The following is a 22025-nucleotide window of genomic DNA, read 5'->3' as shown; positions in this document are numbered from 1 at the left end:
TTTAGCAAGCAAGGCAAGCCTGCCCTCTCCTAGCCACAGCTCAAGGCATACCAATGCATTAAACTGCAGAGTATCAGTCTCACATCAGCAACACACAAATGCAGGAAGCAAAAATGACTTCTAGGAATTTTTATAGAGATAAAGAAAAATAAATTCCAGAAATTATTCTAAATGAAACTATTAAGGAATGAGAACTTGATTAACTAATCTCCCAGAGTCATTCACTATATGAAATAAAAAGTCATTATCATGATGCACAACTGCACAAATGTCCACTAATCGACAGGAGAAAAAAATGCCAAAGAAATCAATTTAGACTACAAGTCCCATTATTTGCACCAGCTTGCAAGTATTTGGAGATATTTACAAGCTTTGTTTTGAACACTTAGTTGTTTCCAACCTACAGAATGAAAATAAAAGTATTTTTTGAAAGGCTCCTACTCTCATACACTCCCAGCAAAGGACACACTGTAAAAACACACCTGGGTGTAAGCACAGTATTAGTACAAAATAAAACCCACTTTGCAGATTGCACCACTCTATACAAGTCTTAACAACAGCAAAGTTTCACTGAAGAGACACCTGTCCCTCAGACTCCTTTTTATTAATACAGCTTTTTCTTATGGACAGTTTTCACTTCAGAAGTACAAGGCAACTCTTCACAGCTCATTTCTTTAACTCCAAACTGGGTCAACCAAAAATGCCAGCATTTTGCTCCCTTCTGAAGCACTTGGGCTGCTATTTTCACTTAGCTTTGGTAAGTTGCAAGTCCAGAACTAATTTTAACAGTGTATAATTTTAACAGTGTAAATACCTCAGTTGCAAACACAGTGCTAATTTTAACATGGTAAATAACTCTCTCACTGGATAGAGATGTCTAATACAGATCCTTTTTGTTACCTGCCTTAATAATATAGTGTTTCTTCTTACAGTACCATGAGTTGTGCTCTGAACCTACCTCTTGTCTATTTTACCAGAATGCTTGAAGAGCAGAACATCTTTTTTTATTCAGCAGCAGCATTAGACCTCTGAAACACATTTTAGCCACAGCTACCTACTTTGCAAATATGACTTGTCAAAGTTACCATCCAGAAGGTGCAGCAGCCAGGACACCAGATACTGCCTGGGGCTGGTGAGCTGGGCCAGCACAGCCAAAGGCCTCAACAAGAAGCATCAACAAGTCAGTGTTTGATTTCAAAGTCCATCAGAGCACAGAAGGTAAAGAACACACACACAATATAAAAAGGAAAGCAATGGTAGATGTCTTAAAACCTCTGTCTTTTAATGTAGATGGGATGATTTGAACTGCAGGATGGCTCATGGATTCAGTCACTGCTGCTGTGAGAGCTCACTGCCTGTAAGCCAGTTCAGAGAAAACCAAGCTGAACCTGCCTAACCAAACACTGCCACATTCAATGTTCTTATGTTACAGTTTTCACAGACATTTCAGTGATCCTGGAACACTCAACTCACTTCATCCTCTCCTATTTCCAGACTAGAAAGAGGACTGCCTTTACTGGTGAAGCAGTTACCTGGGTATTTTTGCTATTTGAGAGTTTTGTGTTTAGTTTTCTTTCAGTCTGTTTGATGACTGGAAATGATAAAACACTGTCTGTACACAAGGGAAACAAGAGCAGACTAAGTGAGGCTGAGAAGTTACTAAAGCTTCTAGAGACTTTGAATAAGACTCTCTTAAGACTTTGGTCTTAAAAGGCACATAAAACAATTCTAATTTCAGAACCCTTCAAGCAGACAATTTTTTTAGTGTACAACAAAATAACCAGACTGAGTTCTGAGCTAGTAGGAACCACAGCCATGCTTAGAGAGGAAGTGAAAGATTTGCATTAAAAAACCCAGGAAGACATACACAAATTATAACTGCATCCCTAAGACATAAAACAGATGCACTGAACTTGTCAATAACCAACTCAGCAGGCTGAAACTACTCAACTTATGTCCTAAGTCATAATTCAGCACTAAAACTGTAGATATTAATATTGTCACACTATCTGCCAGGCTTTTGAAAACAAGAGTCCTTCAAGAAGAATAAAACAGGAGAAAAGTTGCTGTATTAGCTTCTTAGTGACCACATCAGAAGTTCTCTTTTAACAAAACATGCCAAAGATACACACCTTCTCCTTCCCCCACCTCAGCACGATCTGGCTTTGCTTCTTTGTGCTGCCCTTCTGCCACTTTCACAGCCACTGCTCTGCAAATGGCTCCCAGCTTCCGATCCAGGGCCCGCACTCCTGCCTCCCTCGTGTACCTGGGAGAGACAACAGCTGGGCTGGGCTTGGCAAGCCAGAGCTCTTTGCAATGGAAACACACTCCTCACTGAACACACAGCCACAGGAAATGGCATGGCAAATGTACCAAAACCTTGGGCTACTCTAGTACATAGGAAAAAAAGAATTTGTTTTTATCAAAATAATTGTGGTTGCCGATAAAACTGCAGACAAATTACTGAGTGGGAAGACATGACTAAGAGCTGGTGCCAAACCTTCATGAAATGCTAAGTACTGTCCAACAGCACTGAGCTCTTCTCAGATGCATAAAAATTAAAAGGAAAAATTATTTTAAAACTTAAAATATATAGCTCACTGGAAGTTGAGGAACTGGCCATAAAAGAGTATTTTGTTTTAGTCTATGAACTAAAAATAAGCACCAAGCAGTAACACTACACAAAACAGCCAAAATACTGGTGACAAAATACTTCAATTCATTGAATCAGTACACTTTTTCCATTGCAAAGAGCTGGTTTCAAGTTCCAAAGATGTTTTGATCAATACATTTGCTGTCATGTCTAACAAAAACCCCAGTTCTAATGAATAGAAGCTATTTAAAAATCCTGTATTTTAATTTTTTATGCCTAATTCAAAATTTAGACAAATGTACCCATCAAGTCAAAGGAAAAAAAGGAAGCCTAATTTCCATTTTTTGTATGAAAATGATAGAAATATAACATGGTTCTTTAAACTACATGTTGTCTGCTGCCAAGGCTATGGCTTCACACAGTGCAGCCACACCAGCCTCAGGTGTTCCTGCTTATTCACAGGGCCTTGGCAATTGTGTCAGCACAACTGACTGTGAGCCACACCTGGAGAGCAAGAGCAAGGAACTCTCTACAGAAAGGATGTTCTCTAGAGAAGGCAAGAGCTAGGGAAAGAACAATTCCATAAGCTACCAGCTGTTGAACTGCTGAAGCCATTAAGGACAATACATATTAAGATATATTTGTATTACCACTTCATAAACTGATTTATGAAAGAAGGAATTTAAACTGAAAGCAATGAACAGATTTACCTGGTAATTATGCCCAAAGTGGTTACTTGGGGAATCTGTATTTGCTGTGGAGTCAGACCATGTAGTTCAAGCTGTTTAGGAATCAAATGTCTATGTGCAATTTCAATTTTTTCTTCTTGTGTGTATCCTTCAAAATAAAAAAAAGGCAAGTATTTATTAATGATCTTTTTGCTTACACACTACAATATAATCAAATCTCTTATCTTTAACAATTCTACCTGATTGAATTTCAGAAAAAACCTCCCCCAGCTATCATTTACAAGGCTGTTGGTATGATCCTTTGTGGCTATTCATAACTTCAAGCACACAAGAAGAGAATTTTAGTGTTTTAAAGACCCCTTCCTCCATTGGAATCTTAAAAAGATGCATCAGGGAACTGACCATTAGAATACAAACTAATCAATGAAGGAAAATATCATTACAGAATGATATTACAGGTGATCCATGTATCACCACAGACCTGGAACTGATTTTTTTCTGAGTGCTAAATACTTTAAAATCATTTTCTTGAGTGCTAATACAATGCTAAATACTATTCTTGTGACAGAGGCCACAGCAGAGGCATCCTGCCTTGTCCCTTTTAATGACCCCAGCCATGCACTCCAGATACCTGGCAGGCTTTCCTTAAGGAGTTGCTTTTCATTTCAGCAAGAACACCCCAACCTTGTTTAAGGACCTGCAACAGCCATGTCATGAAGGCACTGCAGTGTTACCTGGCACCTGGATAACCTCCATTCTGTCCAGCAGGGCAGGTGGGATTGTGGCTGTAGTGTTGGCTGTAGCTATGAAAAGCACTTGGGACAGGTCAAAGGCTACATTTAGGTAGTGGTCAGTGAAGCTGTGATTTTGTTCTGGATCCAAGACCTTCACAAGAGTGAACACAAAAACCACACAATTGTTCATTGAGAAGTAAACAAAATATGCACATTTTTATTATATTCCATTTGGAGCTGTCAAATCTGACTTTACAGTAATGAAATACATTATGGATATCACTAAATCCTGGCCTTGCCTGGATTACTCTGTGATTACATGTCACATCACAGGTACAGTTCAAAAAGCCACTTCCCCATGAGTTGTTGCTGCCCTTTTCTAGAGGTGCTGCAGCATTTCTCCAGCCATCAAGCACCTCTCCCCTAAGCTGCATCTCCATGACCTTTCACACCTGGTAGTGTCCCTTGAAGGACTCACAGCAACCTTGGAAAAGCAGCCCATGTGGTCCCATGGAACAAGGAGAATTCTCCCTAGTAATCCCTAACCCCAACCCTCACCTGCTGCTGGCAGCTCTTCTTACTCTAAGCTTCTTACTCTCACACCAGCCTGTGAGATCTCTCTTGTGAGACCAAAGGGAAGAACATAATCCCAGCCTTAGCTGCTGTCACAAAATCACCTGCCCCTCTCTTTCTGCTTTGCCCAGTCTTTATTACTAAAGGAGGAGGACAAGCTCTTATTGCCAAGACATCCCAGGCAAGCTCTGACCCTTGGTGAGCCCTGGCCTTCCCAACACAATCATTTTTCTTTTTGTTCCAAAACAACTGAGACAAAACTGAACAAGCTGCAGAACAAAAACACAGTGTGACCAACCTCAAAAATCTACTGAGCAACTAGAACTAGGGCTTTAATAACTGTGTTGTCTCCCTATCGTTTTTAGTACAACTTATGTGTGCTAATGCAACACTTGCCTAGATTTAAGATTAGGTGATAAATATTCAATACATATATGGAACACAAGGGTACTGAGATGCTGTCTTGTAGATTTTTTAACAATGCCACAAGTGGGAAGTTCATTGTACACAGCAAAGTACTCCTGGCTTCTGTATCATCTGAGAACCACCTTTGCTTTACATCCCCCTGAAGTGCAGCCACACTCTTCCTTCCCACGTGATGAATGATCAATGCTACACCCCCACAAATAATTCTCATGTCACAACTAATGGGACCCATTTATCTCCTGAGAAACAGCACTCCACTGTCAAAATAACTTATCTGCCTACACCCAAATGAATGCATACAACCTGAATTATAGCCAAGAACAGTGTTGATATTTAAAAAAAACAACTGAATTTGAGGACTTATTTCATAGTTAAAAAATAAACAATTATGAATTTTCATTACTCTTCAACTCTCCTCAGGCTTTGAAAAGTGAAAAATCTGTTCAAAAAATTAATGATCAGAACAAACTTTAAAAGTTCTTCTATTACAGAATGCCAGAATCACAGGTGACTTTCCTAAAAAACAGAATAAATTTCTATTTTGTTTTGAAGTGCTGCACAGATTTAAGAGCAGTTACACTTCCCCTTAATAGTGAAATCTTAAAACATACTGAAGCATATGCTTGAATTCTGAACCTAGGGCTGGAACACAGTGAATGCCACTGTGCACTGGCTCTAAGCTATTCAAAAGCTTTTCTTACCCTCTTCAGCAAGAAGCTGCTGTCATTTACTCCCTTCTTTACAAAGGCAAAGGCCTGGAGGTATCCTGACAAGCCAAGTCCACTGATGCATAATTCAGAGATGTGCCTTACCCCAGCCGGCCCCAAACCATAGGGAGACACACCAGGCAGGGAATGCAAGCACAGCAGCTCTAAACTGGCTTCAAAACAAGCAGGTCTATACCAAATATTAGCTTCCCGCTCAAAGTCTACTCTTGCAAATTATTCTAAACTGTCTTAAACAGCTAATCCTAATTCAACTTACTCCTTTTTTTTTTTTAATACTGATATCTCCACAGAATTCTAGTCTATCAGGTGAAGTGTTTGCAAGTCATTCCAAAGCTGCTGAAAAACAATGTATTCTAGCAGACCAAACTGGCATTTTGACACATTTATTTACATGCATGTTTCTCTCTCCTTCTAGACTGCAACTAGAAATCCTTATGAACTCTGCTAAATGCCAAGCTGGTGATTAGAATGTTATTTATGAAGATATACAAAATATTGATGATGTACTCACATGCAAAAAATACTATCCAGTAAAGATAAAGAAAACTGTAATCCAAACCAACTCAGAGTATATCTAAAAATGTGAATTATCTGAGATTTTTTTACAAGGGCTGGAGATCCTCTGGACTCATAATTCCTTGTCATGGTAACTGTTTTTTAGAATAAGATACAAAGCAATGTCCTGTCTATGTATTTCAAACAGACTTTCCAAAGCAAATAGAACTGTTCTTCAGTTAGGTATCTGTGCTGAAGTTCAAGCTCAAAAGTTTTCCAAGATACTCAACTAATACAGAAATATGAAGTACAAAAAGCACATTCAGTGCACAAAGTATCTTGGCTAATTTATGACAGATAGCTCACATGCATACAAAGGCTTCTCTGTAACAGCTTTTTATTACCACAAAATCCAGAATAAATTCCATGGACATTTAATTGCCTGGCTATGCTCCTGGTCTAATTTCCCTGCATACAAATAGTCACTATCAGGCACTTGGATCCCTTTCTGTTTTCTTCTGTTTTTAACAGAGGTCATCTAAATTTAGACTAAAATATTCCTTTGTTAATGAAGAGTAACTGCAAATAGGAAGACATTCTGTCTTGCTGAAGCAACAGCTCTGCAGAAGCATTAGAACTAAACACATACCCAGCAATTAGAAAGCACCAAGCTTTGCTCCCAAGCTCACAGGGATGGCAATTTTCTTCCTGAATATGCCCTGTTGTGGACAGCAAGAATTTAACACACCTACACATTAAGGAATAAAGGATGTGCCTTTCATACTTAATGATGGCACTTACCAGACAAGCAGCAGTGTGAACAGCAAATGCAGCAGTTAGGTGAGCACTGACTATTGTTTGCTCTCCAGCATTACACCCACCTCTGCTCACTCCAGATGGACCTTCCAAGCACACAAACCACGAGAAGCAGATGAAAATGAAGCTATTACGTCCAGCCATGAGACATCTGTCCATTAGAAGAGGTAAAGCACCTGCTTTGGGATGTTTAGCCAGCAGCAGTGAGATACAAAGATCTCACAGGGGAGCAGCCCAGCCATGGTTAATAGAGCAATTACTTCTCCAGATGCAACTAATGGGCAATTAGCAGGGCTTACATAAAGCCTGCAGCCCAGCCAGGCAGTGGGAAGTGAACCTTATGAGGCTTAGCTGGAAAAATCTGTGACAGTGACAAGAGCAAAGCTGAATATCCCTGAGAATGTGGTTTTAAAAGATGGAAAACAGAAACATCTCAAAGCAGCAACAAAGTACCAGACTTCAAACATAACCAATTAAACAGGTATTAATTAAATTTGTCTGCCTTCACAAATGACACAATAGAAAACCACAATTGTTCTCTACTGAAGGGCAGGGAATGAAAAAAAATTATAAGACCCAGTAAAGGTTGAATAAAATTACCAATATTAATATACAGATCTAGATTAATGATTGGAACACTCTTTCCAAAAAATCCCAAATCATTGTGTCTGCATAGCAAACAGCCAGCTAAATAGAAAAAAAATGACTTTCAGGTATTTTTATCCATTTTTTGACTAGAATTAGGACAGCTTAGTTCAAGTATCTAAAAGACAAATGACAAGAGAGGTATCAGCAAACTTAGAAACAGAAAGCATTACACTTTCAGCAAAGTGTAAATAAAATCCCTCAGAAGAATAGCACAAGGAATAATGTATTTATTACACTTCTCTGTTTGTTTTCTTTGCACTTTGAGGCCCTTCATACACCCTAAAAAAGTGTACTACACAGTTGAGAAATGCACAAGTAAAGGACCATAACTGTCATTTTTAAAAGCTAAAGAAGTGAAGCCACGCTATTTTCTAGCACATTTAAATTACTACTAGTTCATGTTAACATGCAAAGATCAAAACAGAGCTCTCAAACCACAGCCTGTTCATACACTGATTTTCAAAGAACTCGTTGGCCTTGTCAAAACAGTAATTTTCCACTATCTAGCAGGAAGAAAATAATGACGTTTGTAGGAAGTCAATTGACACTTCATTTGCAGAATGCCATACAGCATCCAGATGAGCTCATGACACCTTAATTTAAGTAGCATTTTTCATATTTAAATCACTGCATTAAGCACTGTCAGTCAAGAGAGTCATTAGAATGACTCTGTAGGCAAATACTATCAGAACCACTTTCACCCCCACCTCCTAAAGCTACCACATCTCAGGTCTGCCAACTGAGATGCTTCTAGGATTATGCCCTAACTCACTTCTGTGAAAGCCAGCCAGGCTTAAGAAAATGTGGGTATTTTTTACTAATGCCTCTCCTCTTGACTGAAACAGGTACAGAATCATGCCAGAAGCAGTGCAGCTGCAACAGTGGGAACATGGCAGCCCCTAGGGCAGAGAGAACACAAAAGAGAAGGCAGAGTGTAAAACTACAGCAGTACAAGGAATCTCTAAGCATGCACAATACTAAAACCATCACATGCATCAGTGCTGCATCTGCCCTGGCAGCCTCAATAATTCAGCCTGGCCCAGCCCTGCTGTGCCAGCACCTCCCTCATTCTCTCCTTTGCCAGCCGTGCTGGCACAGGAAGATGCACACAGCCTTCTTTCTGCCCAGGAAAGGGCAATGCTTTGTCTCTTCCCCACACCTGAGGACATGCTCCTTCCTCTCTCCAGCAAACTGCTAGAATAAAAGCCCTGAATATGCACAAATCAGTGGAAAAGGGAATTGTAATAGGATATCACATCACACTCCAAAAAAAGGAAATTGGATGAAGGTTCTGACAACTCCTTACTGCTGTCTGCTACATGATACATGAAGCTTGCAAGGCACAGGTCTCAATTTATCTTCCTCATGATCACTCCAGTTTTTGCCTTCTGGAAGTCCAACTAACCTAATTAATAGTATCTCAACACTTGATGAGATTTACAAAATATTCCAACAGTATCTCATTCACCAAAGTCATCAATTGTATCTCTGGAATGTTGTGTATTTAAGCAAATCAACTTTGACAACTCTAAAACCTTTGTGATAAAATAACTGTAATATGTGCTTCAAAATTAGAGTAATTCATATTTGAGTGCCAGAAGTTCAGAAAAAATGCACTCATGGAAAACCTGACTCTCATGGAAAGCTAACACTCATCACACCATAATCAGCCAAACACTCATCACAACATAATCAGTCAAGGAGTGGGAATCTGTGACTTACATGAAAAATCCAAGTTCAGAAAGTTAATTACAACACTAATTAAAGAAATGCTCCTAAAAGAACATGCATCTAGTTCATTATGCACTGGGTAAACTGCTTAGCTCCAATACAAGCTGGTACCATCAAGAGCTTCAAAAATATATAAAAGTTGTTCCAAGAAAGAAATGGAAAACTTGAAGAAGTCTAGTTACTGTCTAGATCCTCTACAGTTCTTTCTTAGCTAACAACATTGATCATTAAAAATCAATGTCTTGAAGTCCTAAATAAGTGATGTTCAGGACTTGAACACTATGTAAATACAGAAAACACCCAAAAATCTACCCTTGTGTTCAAGTACAGCTCACTGAGATTTCTATGTTACTTAGCCACTGTGTAACAGCATGTTCCTGGGCCCAAGGAACTGACAGAAACCCACTCATGTCAGAATCTAGCAGCTGATATTGGAATAACAGACCTGGCACTCTTAGGCCTTCTTTTGTCCACTGAATCTTCTGAGTCTAGTTTAATTCTTTTAAAATCAAATGAAACAGTGCTTGCATTTTAACACCTCTTACCTCAAGCAAGGCTGCTGCAGGATCCCCCTGCAAGCTCTTTGCCAGCTTATCCACCTCATCCAAGAGGAAAACAGGATTGTTCACCCCGACAGTCTTCAGCCCATTGATGATCCTGCCAGGCATGCTGCCCACGTACGTGCGCCTGGAAAGGAAAGGGGATGGGGAAATAGTGGTGACACGGGAAACAGGAGGAGCAACACCAAAAATATCACAAATAAAACTCCAGGCAAAATAGAAGAACAAGGAGCATTTCAACAATGCTTGCTTTTTTTCCAAAAATTGCAGAATACTTGATAAAAATATGGAATATACAACAGAGCTAATACAAGCAACTGTAAGAGCAGATGAAAATTTGAGTTCCATGGTGAACTAGCTTGTCTGCAAAGGTAATACTTTGCATTAAAGTGTATCCAATCTTTATAGCTTGTGGACATCTTAACATGTTCCAGTACCAGCATCCTTGTACTGTAAGAACAAGCAGAAGCAGATTTGGGAACCTCATCAATAAAAACATTTTCATAATTACAATGCCGGGATTTTGTCATCACAACTGAGTTCACAAAGCATGTTACAAAAGAGAGCAAAATTCCAATTATGAACTGTCCCCTTGACAGCATGGTTTAATAAACACCCACCGAAAAGAACAGTATTTACTGTCATTTCAATAGAAAATGAAAAGCTAAGCACCGCAATGAAACAAAAAAAATGATGAGTTTGAATTTATTTAGCAAATCGGTAAAACCTTTTTTCAGTAACACACACAGAGCAAACTACATTTTACAGATGTATATAACCCCTGTTTGCTGCATTTATCACACTCATTTCTGCTTGTGCCATAACTACTCAGAACACTGTAATTAAGAGCGTGAAATTCCAAGAAGAAAGAGATACATTAAGTGCTGAATTACAGTATCTGGCTCATGACCCTCACAAAGCAGACAAGCAGAACAGGCCTGCTTTGCCATATGATCTGGTTCACTACTGTCCAAAATAAACAGTATGACATTTACAAACATGAAACCAAAAATACCACAGGACTAATTTCAAAAAATACTAGAGATGACTTTAAATATATAAAAAACCCCCGAAAACCAACAAAAACAGAACCCAAACCACATAGCAATGGTGTCAGTTCCATGTAACATTTAACCACTGAGGAAACAAATTGCAGTAAATAAAATTTGATTTTAATTTAATTCTAGATCTGACAGTAAATTAAAGGCTTCAAGCTCCTCTAAACAGCCAGCAATGCAGGAGAAATTCAGTTTGCCTGTTACCACCTTCCTGAGGCAGCTGCTAAAGACTGAAGCAGCCAGCAGGCAACAGTTCCTCACTTCAGTGCTTTTGTGCAGTCTCAATGTGCAGCAAGGGAGGGGACTGCTCTCAGGAGGGCTGTGCTGTGGAATGTTCATTACAGATCAGCACTCTACACGGGGAGCTATTCCACAGCCAGCCTGCCTCCTCCTCCTCCATCTGCACACCCACAGCCTTGCCAAGACAGGGAAAGCATCCCATGGAGTGCATTCAGAAAATGAGGAGACTCAGTCAGAGCTGGAGTTCACACAAGGGAATCACTTACCAGTGTAAATAAATGTGTCACTGTAGCAGTTTGGACATTCCTTTGGTTTTGGGGGGATTTGGGTTCTTTTCTTTTTGTGGTTTTGGGTTTTGTTTGTAGGTGGTAGTTTTGTTCTTCTCTGGGTTGTTTTTACCACAAGGTACTCAATGCACTTGAGAATAATTTTATATGCTTCAGAGACAATGCAGGCTGTTTCAATATTCTGATTATGGTAGTAATGGGGTAACAAAATTAGGTAAACATCAAACATTCTTTGTTCTTGCTTGCTACATTATTCTCAAGTGCATGCTTTAAAACATTGCACTTTTTTAATGCATGTTTGTGTTTTTAGATACACAGTTTTACTTGGTCCTTTTGAATCCCATAAAGATTTGAGCTATCCATGTTCCACTGAGTTTTAAGAAAGAGGCTGGTTTATAAACTAAATGAAGGCAAACAGCTGCAATAGTCTAAATCTGTAGTAATAATCTAAATCTGTAGTACCTCTTCATTTATTAGACATAGACCAACACATATTTTATTATACTAATAATCAAATGCTTGAGCTCTCTAAAGTTATTAGGGGAACACATATCAACAAAAGAATCCTTGGTAAGGCAGGCCCTGCAGGTATTTACATATAAAACCAGCCAGAATATATTAAAATTACAAGCAGATATGGCCATTTATCAGTCTGGATGTTAACCTTTGCCTTGTAAGATGTGAAACTAAATGTTTATGTTTAGGAACACTATCACTGAATGTGATGTTGATTTCATTACTTTTGCTACGGTTGAAAGGAGGTTAAACAAAATCCTACATTGATTTGCTCATTTTTTGATGCAGTTTCTTTCCCTGCATTAAACCCAGGGGACAGTCAGCTTTCCCCACTCAAAACAGGAAGCACAGAGCAGGTTTCCTACTTATCTCAGGGGTGTAGCAACACTTAAAAAACCCAACCCCTTGAGAGCTCCAGGCAGAGGTCTGCAACTTAGTCATCTTTTTATATCGAGTGAAAAAGTACCTTTAAACAAAACACTAGAGTGGTAATGTATGTCATCAGGCACTATGTATCCTAGAAAATGTAAAAAAAACCAGCTGAGAAATCCAACCTTCTTGGTTCTCCCAGAGTAAACTGGGAAAGCCTAGGAAATAGAACCCTTAAAGCAGTGGTAATATTATTGAAAGAAAGAAACAGGACTCACTTTCTTCACAGTGATCTCAAGACAAGTACTTTTAAATAATTTTTAACTGCAGGGCCTTGCACAAGGTCACAGCCTTTTTGGGGTTTTGGGGGGTTTTTTTTGCATCCACTAAAGGGCTTTACAAATCTATCTCTGCCTTGTACTTGTCTAACAAAGCCCATTCCTCTCATGGGTGAAGCTGTTTGAAGTTCGTTTCTCTCTGGTGCAACAAGGCCTGTGGGGGAAGTTCTGCCAGCACAGCTGTCCTGGTGAGGAATCCCACCTCTCCTCAAAGAGGTGCACCTAAACAAGTCTTCAGCAAAGGCCTAAGGCAGAAGTGAACAGTCCAAGCTTCTGAAACTGCAAAGCAGTGGTAATACAGGAAGGAGTGCTTCACATGAAGGTGAGAAACCAGAACTTCACACTTACCTCACCAGCACCACTATAAATAAATGGCACAATTACATCTTTCCTTTCCAGAAAAAGAAAAAACACACAACAGAGAAGATCATACACTTCCTGTGTGATACAAAATATCAATACTGAGGGGATTTAAAAAGCCCTGAACTTCTTGGAAAAAAGTTTTAAGTAATTCTTCAGAATGGTCTGTGAGGTTATTCTCTTTTTTCATTTTTTTAAATACAAGTAAATGACAAATATAAACCAACATACTTTAACACATGGTATAGATGAGTGGTAAATGCAGACAACAGCTGAAGGATGTCTGACCAAGGAGTTCTGGTTTGGTACCAAGAGGATGATTTCATTTCAGGAATGCAAAGCAATGCTTGCCACTCTTCACTCAGTCAGTGAAGGATTCCCAAGCTCCAGGTGCAGGCACATGATCCCCAGTGGAATGGCCAAACCTGGGCAGTTCCAACTGCCACATTCACACATCAGGTGGGACAGCACAGTTACTGAGACAGCCCAGCCCAGCCTGCTGCTCTTCCAGAGCTTGGTCTGCTGAATCTCTCAGTCTGCACCTTTCACCAAAGTGGCCAAGTGAAAGCTATTTCAGGCACTGTTTGCTTGCAAGTCAAGCTGAAACAGTTCCTTTTGAATGTTCTAGTACATTTGGTACATTTTTCTACATGTTCAGTACATCAGTAGGCACATACAGTACTGTTCTCCTGCAATGTTAATGGAATTCTTAAGCCCCAAAGCCTAATAAGGAGCTTTTAGGAGAAAAACAAATCTAAGTCTTCTAAGGTGTAATATTAGAAAATCAGGCTGCTCAACAGTGAAACTCAGAAAACAACAGTCTGTGTCTCCTCCACTTCCAGACCACCTCCCTCTGACTGCCACCAGACTGCCAACGTAGATTCACCTGACTGGGAGTAACTTGAAGGATTTATTCACACAAAAGGACACTACAGAGCTCTACAGAAAAGCAAATATTTCCCGTTGGCTAATTTAATACACTTTTTAATATGAAATTTGTAACAGTTAGCCTCTAACCTGAATTAATAACAATGCTCTCAAAAATGTGTGACAGCAAGGAACACCTGAATTAAAAAGCTTTTTAGAGACTCTCTCATATGACTCTCCCTGTCTCTACTCTTTATGAGGTCTAAGCACAAGATCGGAAGTTTGACTTTTGTTCATAATGTCAAGCTCAAGATGTGGTTTCCCTGTTACAAAGGATTGAGTCTTGCTCTGCTGGAAAAGTTACTTTCCATAATGCTGAGTATTCCACAGCCTCTAGTGGCTTCACTTCGAATAGCACATGTTGTTGAGTCACATTTTAAGTTGTTTTTAGGACATTCTATTTTAGGTGTATCCTACTGAGAGTAGCTGCATAGCCACTGGGCAAAATAAACTGTTAGATGACATCAAAAAAATAACTGATAGCTTTAATTCACAGTATTCACCTACTGCTATAAGAAGAAATTTTATTCAATAACATGACTTAAAAAAGAAAACCTGACTAAAATTCATTATTCCAGATTTCCTACACCACAGGCAGTAAGCATAAAATATGTGTAATGGAAACAAAAATGCTGCAGAGATGCTTGGCAGTTATCTATCACTATTGCCCATTCATTATGCCTCCAGGTGCAAGGATTGAGCAATGGACTAACACAAATTTAAAATACTAAATAGTAGATACATAAAGAACCCAACATCAAAAACAGTCCTAAGGAATGTCATCCAAAAAAATCTCCTTTGAAACCTCCCAGCTTAGGTGTTCTTGCATAAATGTCCTTTTGAAACAGGAAAACAGTGCACAAACAAGTCCTCTAGCACCTTTCATGTATCACTCCAAAATTCCCCCTCATCTTTTAGCAGCAAACACGGTTATGAAGGAATGTATTGCTGCCACAGGTTATACTGGATAATTAAATCTTTACATCACTCTTAAAAAGCAGAAAAATCAAGAGTTTGCATTAAACTTTCTACAGAATTTTACTTCAAAGTGCTAAAATAACTGAAGATGAAATCCATTCCCTATGAAAATAAAAGGCAGCAGCAGGAGGAAAGAATAAAGGCTGTACTGCAGCACTAAACATCCATTCCCATTAAAATGCTCTCCCAAGTAATACCACTGAATACCAAGGAAAATCAATAAAAACCTACCATTGTTTCATAGAAGAAAATTTTCTCTGTACTGGCTGAACAGTGAAAACAATCAATATATTCTGCAAAGAAAAAACTGCAATTAGGAAAAGAAGACGAAATTACCTGTGGCCTCGAATATCAGACTGATCACAGACTCCTCCTAAAGCAATTCTGTGGAATTCTCGACCCAAAGTCTTTGCAATTGATCTTCCAACACTGGTTTTACCAACTCCTGGGGGCCCCACAAAGCAAAGGATGGGTCCCTTGAGGTTGTTTTTAAGCTGTCGCACAGCCAAGTACTCCAACACTCTCTTCTTCAACTTCTCCATGGCATAATGGTCATTGTCCAAAACAATGCGAGCTGCTCGGATCTCCAGGCGATCTGGCACGGACAACAGCACAGGGATCAGCACATCTACCTCAGGAATGGATCAACTGATCCTACAGGAGCAACAGATCCCTTCAGCAGGGCAATCCCCAAGTCACACATAGCACAGACAATGCTTTTCTAAAATAGAGGTATTAAAGTTCTTTAATTTCCTTCTTTAATAAAGAAATTAGACCTTAGCCAGACAGATTATAGTACTGAAAATGACACAGTACTGATAACAACATCCAAGGCTAAAATAATCAGCATGATTTTCTATCTGTATTCATGTGTGTTTTTATTCACTGTAGCTGCAGAGTTCAAAGTAGCAATCACATGGGTCACACTCCCAAACTTTGCTTAAAGTAAAAACACCAGACTTCACATGACAGCATAATTTTACAAGATCAAAGAGCAACTTCCACTGAAAAAACATTCTGCTAGGACATGACTGTCAACAAACATTTTACTATTTGGGGATTCTTTGAATAATACTGCAAAGTAAACGTAGGCAGCTCTTTTTACAATTTCATGATTAAAGAAAATATTTACAAAATTTGTAAACAGCCAGGGCTTTATTTCAAACCAGCAACAATTCTTCACTACAAATATCACCAGAAGGGTAGAGATGGACATGCAGGTGTGTTAAGTCCACCTTGCACAAAGTAATTTTGCCCACTTGACTTACTTGTGCTGGTCAGGAGATGTCTGTTGGTCATGTTTGGTTTCCTACTCTTCCCTCACTCTCCATTTTTGCACACTGTATCTGTATTAATAGTATCACCCTCTACTCACAACTCCAAAAACTATGGTACGAAGCAGACCACAACTCAGTTTTTTACTGCACCCCAAGCTGCAATTATTAAAATTAACTGCAGTTGTGCTTTTTAATCCTTTTGTTTCTTACCACACTTAGTTAAGGTAAACCACAATCTTCTTCAGAAAGACCAACGTTACAAAAATTTCCAAAAGGGCTTTTTTTCTGGTATATAAAAAATAATTAGATGCTCAGCTCTTTGATACATACTGGCACAAATTGTAATTAGTGACACCTTCATTTTTTAATGACACTATTCTTAACACTTTTTAAATCCACATTCTTAGATATACAACTGAGCTACACAAGCTATTCAGAGTACAGCTCTCACTGAAGTCTAATGGTTTACCTGGCTTACAGTAACTTATTAACAATGTTTTTACAAGACAGAATTAATTCACAGTGTTTACATGATAGTTACTAAAATCATCCTAAAATGTTTGTGCACCAGAATCACTACAAAGAGAAGGGTCTACCTTTTGTACTCTTGTTCCATGGCAATTCTACCATCAGTTCCAAGTAATTTCTTGTCAAAGCATATTCTGGCATTGACTGAGGCATCTTCTTTAATCTGGAAATATAAGTACAGAATTCAAAAGGCCAACCAGAAATGAAAAGCAAAGGAATTCTCTACTGCACCACAAGGCAGCGATTGCTGCCTGAGGTTTAAAATCATTTCAAAAACACAACCAACATGAACATGCATCAAACAGGAAAAGGTCTGCAAGATTTGTTTTAAATTTAAAAAGAAACCACCATTTAAAAGCCTCCTACCTTTTTATTTCTTTAAGACAAACTTTAAGAGCTTGTTCTGACATACTGGATGTTCTAATCTTTTTTTCTAGCATGACAACATCATCATGATCTTCCTCTTCCTCCTCATCTTCTGTGATGCTTCCATGACTGATTCTTCTATTAGGACGAATAGCTACAACCTGTACAATGGAAACAAGAGACACAGAATTGCACCAGGTCTTGGTTTTCAAATAAGCTGTGTACTTTGCCTTTGAATGAAAATCACGGCAAAAACAGGTAAGGTGCACAGAAGAATTCACACCTCCACAAAGTTTTAACTCCAGAAACTAACTTCAAAAAGTGTTATTGGTGCTCTTTTAAAAAGTTACAGTTCTTCATATATTTCCTAAGTAAGTTTATCATATATCCTAAACTCCCAAATAACACAAAACAAGAACAAAACTGAAAGGAGCTATTTGTGCTATTTCAAGCACTGCAGCCCATAATATTAAGCAGAAAATTGAGTATATCTCTCTTATCTTTTTTCAATTCTCAATGACTTTCCATTTACTAAACTATTTAAGTGCAGTTAGATGCAGCAAAACTGAACAAACTCTATTTTACAACACCCCTTCTTTATCTGTAGTTCAAAAGCTGCCACTCATCTGCAATGCCCTCAGTAATCAATATACTTTATATATATCAAAATATTATATCAAAAACATTAAAATAAAGCCTAGGCAGTTTTAAACAAATATTTTTTATTTTGTGTATCTACACAGCCAAAGTTGCCAGCTATGGCTACACATTAAAAATACACAGATTAAAATCATGCATTCATTAGCCTGTTTAAAAAGTGCATCTTAGTACTTATTTAGAATGTTTAAGTATTCCACATTTAAGCTCCATACCCTTTTATCATCATCCTGTTTGGACTTTCTTGTTTTCTGAAGCAGCTTCAAGCCTTCAATCTGTCTAACAAGCAATGGTATGGTCATCTTGAACCGTTCTTCCAGCCTAACAGCATCTAAAATCTAAGAGCAGGGAGTTGTAAGCAGACACCAAGTTCATAGTGATGAATCCTCACACAGAGGTACTGCTACTGTCTTTTGACCAGAGGTACAGAATAGATGGATTTAGGAAAACAGGTAGCAAGAAAAGCAAGGAGAATACAGCACACAAAATCTAACCCTCAAGGGGATGGATGCCTGAACTACAAAGCACTTCAAACTGGAGAAAATTCTCTTACCCTGTCTAGTTTTAAAACATCTTAATATTTCAGTTGCATTTTCTGTGGCAAACATCTATCAATGTTCTATTTTTCAATTACTGGGCCTCAGCAAAGAGATGGCCCTGTTAAAAAAGTTACAGCATCATCTCCTTGGGTAACCCGGGGGGGAAAAAAACACTTTGTGCCTTAAGGTTTTCATTCAGAGATTTGTTTATTTTGCCTTTTAATATTTTGTTCACAATTTCATTTTCATGTTAAATGAAGTTAATGTGTGGAAATGGGTAGAATTCTGCTCCTCTATATTTCCACAACTTCCACCAGCTGCTCTTTTCTTTAGAACTTCTAACAATGAAAAAGTGATACACTAATACCTAACATACCTTCCTCCAGCAGGATATTCAGCTATAGTACACCTTCCTTCAAATTATGCTGCATTAATTTCTACTTGTGGTGCTCTGAAAGAACCTAACACACACTCAAGTCCAGGTGCAGCATAAGCAGTTAGAGAAGACAAGGAACAACTTCCAAAACACAGCAAGTAAATACAGAGATCAGATGAATAAGAACCAAGCCATAAAGATAATTTTTGCACAGATTTACTTTGACATATGATAGAAATTTAACCACAGTCTTGATGGTTAAAGAAAACCCAGACTTCAAAATGTTTTTAAAAATAGTTAAATCTAAGACTAAAAGTATTTTAATTCAGAAGTTACTAGTATTAAGATATGTATAATATCAGTCAGCTGGGATAAATATGCAAAGTTTCAACACAACCTGAAGAAAGATTTATCATCTTTACTATGAGAAGTCCATGCTGTACTTATTTAAGTTTAATAAAGTGAACCATTTCCAAGATTTCCCAACTAGATCTATTTACCTTAGGCAAGTTCTGCCACATGCATATATAAACACTTTAAACAACACCATCAAACCATTTTGCAAGCATTCATGGTCAGCTGTAACACAAATCCCCACTGACATAATGGTATCACTGTACAGTCACAAGTGTAAGCAATTCCAAAATTGCCTAAAAGTGAGTGACTCTAAAAGACAGCCCACCTAAGTAGCACTAAAAGTGCTGAAGAAGACGATACCTGCAGCTTCTCTTGGTTGGTAGTTCGGATGATAGAGGTCAGGATATCTGGCAGAGCTTCCCTGGGCAGATTGTCCAGGAGGCGCCGGAGCTTTGCGACTGCAGGCACGGACATATCCAGCATCTCAACCAGCTACAACACACAAGGAACAACACTAATGGCTGCTGGCTTCCTTTTGGAATGATCTCAGTGCCTCTCTAACCTAAACACAACTGTGTCTTTTAGTGTGAAGCACGTCTAGGTAGTTTGCCAAAAAGCTACTGGGATAAGTTCACCAGAAGTTCACCGATGAGGCACTAACTCAGCATAGAGCACCAAGACTTTGAGCTTTCTGCTTGTTTCAGAAGTTCAAAAGCATCATTATTGTTTGCAGCATCTTTTTCAGTACATACACCTCCTATTTCCCCCACATACCCAGATTAAAAACTTCCCCATGACTGTTTTTCAATACATCCTTTAAATTCTGATTCACTATACTTCTGTCATATATATTTTCTTGTAACCCTGTAAAAATCAATCAAATCTTTTACTATATGTGTATCTACAGTATTGCTATCTAAAATATTACTAGAACGTAGCTATAGTGTTGCTACAGATGAACACAAGCAGTTGCACAAGATTCAGCTGCAATGAGCTGTGTAGACACCCTGGAACTTGGTACAGAAACCTCAACCTTTAGCAGTAACATTTATTTTGCAACAGAAATATTGAAACTCTACTAGTCACTGAAAAATATGGAAGTGCAGAAACAGAAGAGCAGATAGAAAACAAGTACAGAGCCTAAGTATACCCACAGGTTATGTGACAGACAAGAATAAAATAAACTACCTGTACTGCATACTTGTAGAATTGTTCTGACAGCTCTCCAAGCTCCTCCTTAGATTTATGGCCATTAGTGAACTGCTCCAGTCGATCCAGCTGCTGCACCTCAGCAACAGGATAGGGCTTCTCCTTCAGCAGCTGCAGGATCTGGAACCGGCACAGGCCTGTCACCAGCAACGTGTAATGGGGCTTGGGCCAGTTGCTACCAACCACCTGAACTGCCAAGGCAGCAGTGCCAATCCTAAAAACAGATCAAATCCTTCTATTATCTGCCACCTTCCACAGAACATTTTGTGTGCTCCCTATCAGATGTAACCAAGCTGTAGGTTGCAAGACCCTGATGGGTCATAGTTCCTATTGTGAAATTAAATTCAATTATCTGATTCCCTTTGTAACACAGATTACAAAACCAAACCCTAAAACCTGAACACAAATGAGTTAACTGAAAAATAAAGTAAGGTACTGTAATATCAGTCTTGCAATTTAGAAACATATGTAATTTTTTCATAATGGATCTGGCTGTGGACAGGCTCACTGACACTTCGGCTTAAGCAATACGCACTGGGAAATGGGAGTGTCTGTAAATTGTAGTTCTTCCCAGCCCTGAACTAAATCAATATTTTAGATCACCGGACTTACTGAAGCAGATTTACAACAGAAGTTATTTTCTTGCAACATCTGACTAAGTCCACTGATACGATAAAGTTCAGAGGGTAAGCGTTACATCATGTTAGTTTCACCAGACACAAAAACAATTTGTTTTTATGTTATGTGAACTAAGCTAATAGCCGTGTTACCCATTATGTGAAAAATCCTAAGGTTATCAGCTGCGACAGCCCTAGAGCTGCGTTCTTTCGCCTTATTTTGCTGGGCCACCTCAGCCTCTTTTCAAACTTCCCCTCCGGCCAGCCCGTCCCCGGCAGCTCGCCCGCTGGGTCGGTTGTGCGAACAGGCTTCTGCGAGGGCAGAGGCGTTTCCCGGGGGCGGCAGAGCCGGGCGGCCCCGGGGGTGAACCCACGGTGAGCCCCGGCCGGGGAGGCCGGGCCGGGCTCCGGGGGAGGCCCGCAGGCCGCGAGGGCGGCAGGAGAGCCGGGCCGAGCCGCACCTGTGCAGGTTGGGCAGGTCGTCGCAGTCGGAGGTGGGATCGCTGGTGTTGGGGATGACGCCGATGATGGTGCTCCGCAGCGAGGTGCCCTTCAGCAGCCGGCTGCGCACCAGCTGCATGTTGCGCGGCGAGTCCACGCTGGTGCGCATGGTAGAGCCGGGCAGTAGCACGCTCTCGTGCGTGAGCAGCAGCGGCAGCCGGGTGGGGATCTGGATAGCGCTGCCCGCCGCCATGGCTGCTCGCGACCCTCACCCTACCTGCGATCCTCACGCCGGCCCCGCCGCCATGGCAGTCCGGCCCCTCGAGGGCCGCGGCCCCGCCCCCTACGGGCACCGGCAGGGACCGGCCGCGCGCGCCCCGCCCGCTGCGCCCCCTGGTGGCGGCAGGCGCGCTGCCCCCGGCCCGGGCCCGGCTCCGGCCCCGAATCGCCCCCATCGCTCCAGAATCGGTCCCGCCGGCTCCGAATCGATCCCGCCGCTCGCGAGGCGCTCCCGCCGCTCCTACTGCCGCTGCCAGGGCCTCTCGGGTCCGGTCTCCTTACAAACAGCGAGCCGAGCCGTTCCCCTTCAGTC

At 40.0% G+C, this 22025-nt stretch overlaps 1 protein-coding gene across 1 annotated transcript in view; it reads right to left on the bottom strand.

The window, feature by feature from the left end:
• The window catches only part of LONP2 (lon peptidase 2, peroxisomal), a 36200-nt gene extending 14417 nt beyond the window's left edge, over nucleotides 1–21783 (bottom strand). The window contains exons 1-11 of the mRNA XM_030227544.2: nucleotides 21454–21783; nucleotides 20355–20589; nucleotides 19527–19658; nucleotides 18110–18232; nucleotides 17238–17398; nucleotides 16940–17034; nucleotides 15403–15661; nucleotides 9979–10120; nucleotides 4017–4167; nucleotides 3304–3430; nucleotides 2133–2266 (exon numbers count right to left, since the gene is read on the bottom strand). Coding sequence (XP_030083404.1) covers nucleotides 2133–2266; nucleotides 3304–3430; nucleotides 4017–4167; nucleotides 9979–10120; nucleotides 15403–15661; nucleotides 16940–17034; nucleotides 17238–17398; nucleotides 18110–18232; nucleotides 19527–19658; nucleotides 20355–20589; nucleotides 21454–21686 — 1792 coding nt within the window. The 5' untranslated portion in view covers nucleotides 21687–21783. The remainder of the gene's footprint in view (nucleotides 1–2132; nucleotides 2267–3303; nucleotides 3431–4016; nucleotides 4168–9978; nucleotides 10121–15402; nucleotides 15662–16939; nucleotides 17035–17237; nucleotides 17399–18109; nucleotides 18233–19526; nucleotides 19659–20354; nucleotides 20590–21453) is intronic.
• Between the last annotated feature and the right edge of the window lie 242 nt (nucleotides 21784–22025).

The sequence above is a fragment of the Serinus canaria genome, chromosome 11 (genome assembly GCF_022539315.1).
Source record: "Serinus canaria isolate serCan28SL12 chromosome 11, serCan2020, whole genome shotgun sequence".
Taxonomy (NCBI): Eukaryota; Metazoa; Chordata; class Aves; order Passeriformes; family Fringillidae; genus Serinus; species Serinus canaria.
Note: the sequence above shows the minus strand (reverse complement) of the source record. Positions and strands in the feature narration are given on the sequence as shown.